This window comes from Anneissia japonica, unplaced genomic scaffold (genome assembly GCF_011630105.1).
Source record: "Anneissia japonica isolate Jap-2015-1 unplaced genomic scaffold, ASM1163010v1 scaffold288236_len29568_cov102, whole genome shotgun sequence".
NCBI lineage: Eukaryota > Metazoa > Echinodermata > Crinoidea > Comatulida > Comatulidae > Anneissia > Anneissia japonica.
Window position 1 is genome coordinate 9,948 of NW_022750218.1, and position 6,006 is coordinate 15,953.

A 6,006-nucleotide genomic window follows, 5' to 3' on the forward strand; every position below is an offset into this window, starting at 1 on the left:
AATGAATTAATTTATTAATTAATTAACGAATTAACGAACGAACCAACGATCGATCGAACAAAAGAACGAATGTATGAGCAAACGAACGAACGAACACGAATAAATAAATAAATAAAACTATTGAATTGCTCATTAATTACAAAAATTGAAGCCCTGGGCTTCCTTTTTAGAGAACTTTGAATGGACCTATTTTCGAGGCTACTTTTGCAAAGTTTAGAGAGGGACGGGGGGCTTATTTTCAAAATGAAAATTGCAAATTTTGGGAATTATTACGGTACTATAAAACAATTATAGTGCCACTATAACATCAGTCAGCATCATGGAGTGTATTAACCGGCATTAAATCACCTAAATTACTGTATAAAAATAATGTGTTTTTAATTTATTTTGTTTCTTTGAATTTCATGTACAGTGTATGTACTGTACTGTACTATCTCGAAAAAAAAAAAAAAGCCCATACTATGTTGAAAAGAAGCGCATAGGCTTCTTTTCGAGGCTACTTTTGTAATCTAAAGGGAGGGCTTTGATTCGAGATGGGCTTCTTCTCGAGATTAAGCCCATTGGGCTTCTATTCGAGGTTTTACTGTATATTGCCAATACAAAATATTGTAAAGCTCCGTCCACATAATCAAATTTCTTTGACAAAATAAACGGTTGCATTACCATATATAGTCATAATGTGTCTTATATATGATCATGATCATGATGTGTTCTTCTCATCTAAAATGTGTTACTGCAGGTATTTACTCTTATCTCCATCTCATTACGTCATTTATGTATTGTGATACTTTTCGTTATTTATGTTATTCATTTTAAATTTTCTGCATATTTTTTTTTTTTTTCATTATCTTCCTCTGTAGGCCTACCCTTTCTTTTGATGTTATCTTTTGTTTAATTCTTTACTTCTCATTTTATCATTGATTTCTTTTATATCGTTTCTTTTCGTTTCCTTTCACCTTATTTTTATTTTTCCTTTTTACATTTATCAGAGCGAATCTTTCTATTCGTTATCTTTGAATTATTTTGTTATCTTCCTTTGTTTATTATTTTTCATCTTAACTCTTATTTTCTTTTCTTCTCAGTCTTTATATTTCTTTTTTCCCCTTTGATGCTATCTTTTGTTTTCCTTCTCGTTTATTTTTTATTTATCTTTCCATTTCCTTTGTTTTATGTTTTACATTTTCCTTTTTACATCTTATCAGAGCGCATCTTTCCTTTATTTTTATTTTTCTGTTTCTTTTTTCTTCATTGGCAGAAACAACAGTTTGTTGATCCTACCAATCTCAGCTCCACCATGGTTGAAAAAAAGGCTCCTCTGCCGAAAAATAGCACATGCATAGGCCTACTTTACTAAAACGAATGCCCCTCCTTTAAAAGAGTGATAACATTTTGATTGCGACAGGGGGGTAGTGCGAGAGGTCCATGACGAGGCGGCCGATGGCCCGACGAGGGGTCAGATTTCCCCGACGAAAGCAATGTGAGCTGGTCGAGCTTCCACTAAAACGGTTTCGGAAGTGATCCAGGAGGCGAAGCCCTCAAAAATCTTATCAAATTAGGGGTTTTAATAGCTTATTTTAGAATCTACTAATATGGGGCGAGGGGGCTGTGGCCCTTTATACACATCTAGATGTGTATAAGAGACAGGTCTTACTCAGATCAGAAATCCATTTAATCCAAAATTGTATTATACTCTTCCTTAAATTTACAAATTTTATTTATCATTATGTAACATAAATTAAACATAAAAAGTACAAATTTTGTTTAATTTGCTGATGTTAACGGCTAATATATCGACAAATAAACACGGTTTTTTAAATGCTTCAATTAATTCATTTTACACTTTTCTCAAGACATTGTATAGTAACTTAAATAATTTTTTACTCTTGCTCAACGCAAAGTTTTCAACTTACATTTCTGTAAAAAAATGTAAAAATATAGTAAAAATGTTTTATTAAATTTTGAGCATTGTATTTTTATGAAGCTGGGTGGTTGAGGTTCTCATGCTAACGCAATAGTGATTAGGTTTGCTTTTGAGTTCCTTTCCAACAACTCGGTGAGATTGTTTTCCGTCTTATTTTGACAATAAAAAATAAAAAGAATAAATAATAAAAAGAGAATTGATTATTTGACAACACTGGATCTTTATTGTATTATTATATAATCGCCAGTGGCCTATATATTGATGATGAATAAAACCCCAGTTAGGGTAACGAAGACAATAAATTGAAACGTAAAATTTGATGGTACATTATTATTACTTTATTATTACTATTCTATAAATGTTGGACGCCGTATCCGAGGTTACACATAAAATTACATTTCAAATATTCATTTAAATATAGCGATCTTTGTTTCAATAAACAATTAATTACATGCAATCATCTAAATTAGTTAATTCTAAAAAAAAATACACCTATTCACCTCGTACCGAATCAAGTATTTAATTTGTGTTTTATTTATTTATTTTTTTTTTGCATCGAATAATTTTAGAGAGTGAAAGTGAATGTGTTGACTTCATTCATTGGGTCGTTTGTCGTTCGTTTGAATTCGTTCGTTTGTCCATCTGTTCGTACTTTTGAATTGATTTATTGTATGCCTTCCTAAGGCTTCCTTCGTCCATCATTGATCTTCCTTCCATCAAGCCATCCATTTATCTATCCATCATACATGCCATCATGCATGCATCCATCCTGTCTCTTATACACATCTAGATGTGTATAAGAGACAGCTCTTAAGAAGAGTGATAACGTTTTGATTGCAATTAATTAGGGCCAGCTTGACCAGTAATACCTTTGTGTCACATAACAGCCTATACTGATTTCATCAGAGTCGTTTTCTTTTAAAAAGTCTATTCTTATTCTACAATCATCAACATAGTCATAATTATCGACATCACCACTATCATCATCATTGCCATCATTATCATCATCCCTACCACTACCATCATCATTATCGTTATCATCGTCATCATCGCCATTGTGGTTGTTGTTTTTCTTTTTCCGTATTGTTTTTTTATGCATTACAGTATAGGCCTGTTGCAGTTTTTTAATGTAAGACTTCGGTTCCAGCTCTAATCATCACCGCTACCATCATTATCATCACCATCATTATCATCATCCTCATTATTATCATAAAGGCACTTTAGATAAATAATAATGAATTGTTTTTGGTATCGCTCCAGGTGTCGTTTTACATATAAACATTACTCAATGGAGTTGAAAGACTACTAAGGAGACAAGTAGTTGTGTTTAAATTAATACGGTCAATGGAATAATACAATAGAACGCAACTGTCAGAAAGGCAATAATGTATGATATGAGTGCGAAATCAAGAGAAACATACAAATTTGAATATGCGCTATTCTACTTTATTAACACTTCTTCTAGTGCTAAGAGACAAACTTAGCATATTGAGCTATGAAAACATAAGTATAGAAATTAAGCGTATAAAGTCAAGCGATTTGCGAAGTATGGAAATATAATAGGGACCGAACCTATCGTTTTGACACTCACGAAAAATTATCAAGTGAATGAGTGTCTTTCGCAAATCTAGATACTTGTATAAAAATGATATTTCTACACAAGCCCGGAAATACCAATCACCTGATATCATTATACGTTCATCAAAAATAAAATGTTTGTTTCAGTCTAATCTTGCTAATTTTCAAGCCTTAACAACAAGGACTATAGTACGGCAACTTGTTGCCTAGATAAGAAAGCGGTACTACACCCTGCCAGCCATCGTACGTTTCCGGATTATATTTCGTTGAAACCAATGTTTTAACTATGAATCACTAACTACTATACTACTATAGTATTAACATCAAAATCGTTAATCTAGATTACCAACGTTCCTAAATGGTAGTCGTCGTATTTACAGTGTAAAATAATATAGTCTAAAATATATACATTTTGATCTACTGCGGCTACATATTATATTCTCTTAAATCATCAATAAATCAGAACTTAAATTATCTACCAATAAATATATGGGATAAACGCTTTGATGTAAAAATAATATTACCAATTTCAACATGTTTCAATAAACAATTCTTAATTACATGTAAATTAATTAATTCTAGGAAATTACACCTACTCATCAATATACGGGTGTGAAATTCGGAATTTTAAACGTAGAATACTGTTTTTGGTTTAGGAGTTATTAAATTAGAGGTCGAGAATGGTAGATGGAATAAGATTCCACTCCAGTGTCGTTTGTATTATCTCTGTAACTTAAATTCGATCGAATATGAATTCCATTTTACATTGATTTGTCCTTTCTTTTCTCAGATCAGAAATCGATTTAATCCTAAATTGTATTATACTCTTCCTTACATTGACAAATTTTATTTATCATTATGTAACATAAATTAAACACAAAAAGTACAAGTTTTGTTTAATTTGCTGATGTTAACGGCTAATATATCGACAAATAAACACGGTTTTTTAAATGCTTCAATTAATTCATTTTACAGTTTTCTCAAGACATTGTATAGTAACTTAAATAATATTTTACTCTTGCTCAACGCTAAGTTTTCAACTTACATTTCTGTAAAAAAAATGTAAAAATATAGTAAAAAAGATTTATTAAATTTTGAGCATTGTATTTTTATGAAGCTGGGTGGTTGAGGTTCTCATGCTAACGCAATAGTGATTAGGTTTGGTTTTGAGTTCCTTTCCAACAGCTCGGTGGATTGTTTACCGTCTTATTTTGACAATAAAAAATAAAAAGAATAAATAATAAAAAGAGAATTGATTATTTGACAACACTGGATCTTTATTGTATTATTATATAATCGCCAGTGGCCTATATATTGATGATGAATAAAACCCCAGTTAGGGTAACGAAGACAATAAATTGAAACGTAAAATTTGATGGTACATTATTATTACTTTATTATTACTATTCTATAAATGTTGGACGCCGTATCCGAGGTTACACATAAAATTACATTTCAAATATTCATTTAAATATAGCGATCTTTGTTTCAATAAACAATTAATTACATGCAAGCATCTAAATTAGTTAATTCTATGAAAAAAAAAATACACCTATTCACCTCGTATCGAATCAAGTATTTAATTTGTGTTTTATTTATTTTTTTTTTTTTGAATCGAATAATTTTAGAGAGTGAAACTGAATGTGTTGACTTCATTCATTGAGTCGTTTGTCGTTCGTTTGAATTCGTTCGTTTGTCCATCTGTCCGTACTTTTGAATTGATTTATTGTATGCCTTCCTAAGGCTTCCTTCGTCCATCATTGATCTTCCTTCCATCAAGCCATCCATTTATCTATCCATCATGCATGCCATCATGCATGCATCCATCTATCCATGTATCTCATCCCGTTATCTCATCCATACACACACCATCAGTTAATATTTTTTTTTAATGTATTTATTCAAATGAATGAATAACTAAACCTTTGTCAGCAAACATCTTCAACTCCTTAAATACACTTATATATTATAAAAATATGATGCTAAGACATTTGTGTATATATATAAATTACTGTATCACTCTGTCACAGGAGTAGGGACGCTGGCGTAGTGCATCCAAAACCTGGTCCGAATTTTGGTTTGGGTCCGATGTGAATGCAGCCTTATTTAATGAAGATTACTCTTGGCCTAGTTTATCATTGTTTCTAAACTCTGTTTTGCAACGGTCTACTTCTAGAGTTAAAATTTAAATTTTGCCTGTTTGTCGAATCTGTTTTACAGCAAAATGTTGATTTGATGGCCGATCGAAAACTACTGGACATGAGTGCATAAATAAATGGATTAACGCAGCTATTAGATACTCTAAGTAGATTAGCAAAATACAACCAGGTTTTCGCGGAAAAATGGTATCCATTGTTTATAATCCAAAAACGAAAAATTGCACTCGGTGACGTCATGCACAGAAAGACAACAGCCACGATGATCACCGTTTTTAGAGCCTGAAGAATAGACGAAAATTTTCAGTGCCAACCATTAGTGGTTGTGGTTTAATAATAATAATAATGTTA

General features: G+C 31.5%; 1 protein-coding gene across 4 annotated transcripts in view; it reads right to left on the minus strand.

The window, feature by feature from the left end:
• Positions 1-3,628: 3,628 nt before the first annotated feature.
• Positions 3,629-6,006, minus strand: part of LOC117121272 (QRFP-like peptide receptor) — a 7,796-nt gene continuing 5,418 nt past the window's right edge. For all 4 annotated transcript variants that reach the window (XR_004447517.1, XR_004447518.1, XM_033266404.1 and 1 more), the window contains exon 5: positions 3,629-5,937. Coding sequence is in view for 2 of the 4 variants with exons in the window: in XM_033266404.1 (XP_033122295.1) it covers positions 5,644-5,937 (294 nt within the window). In the remaining 2 variants the exon portion in view is untranslated. The remainder of the gene's footprint in view (positions 5,938-6,006) is intronic.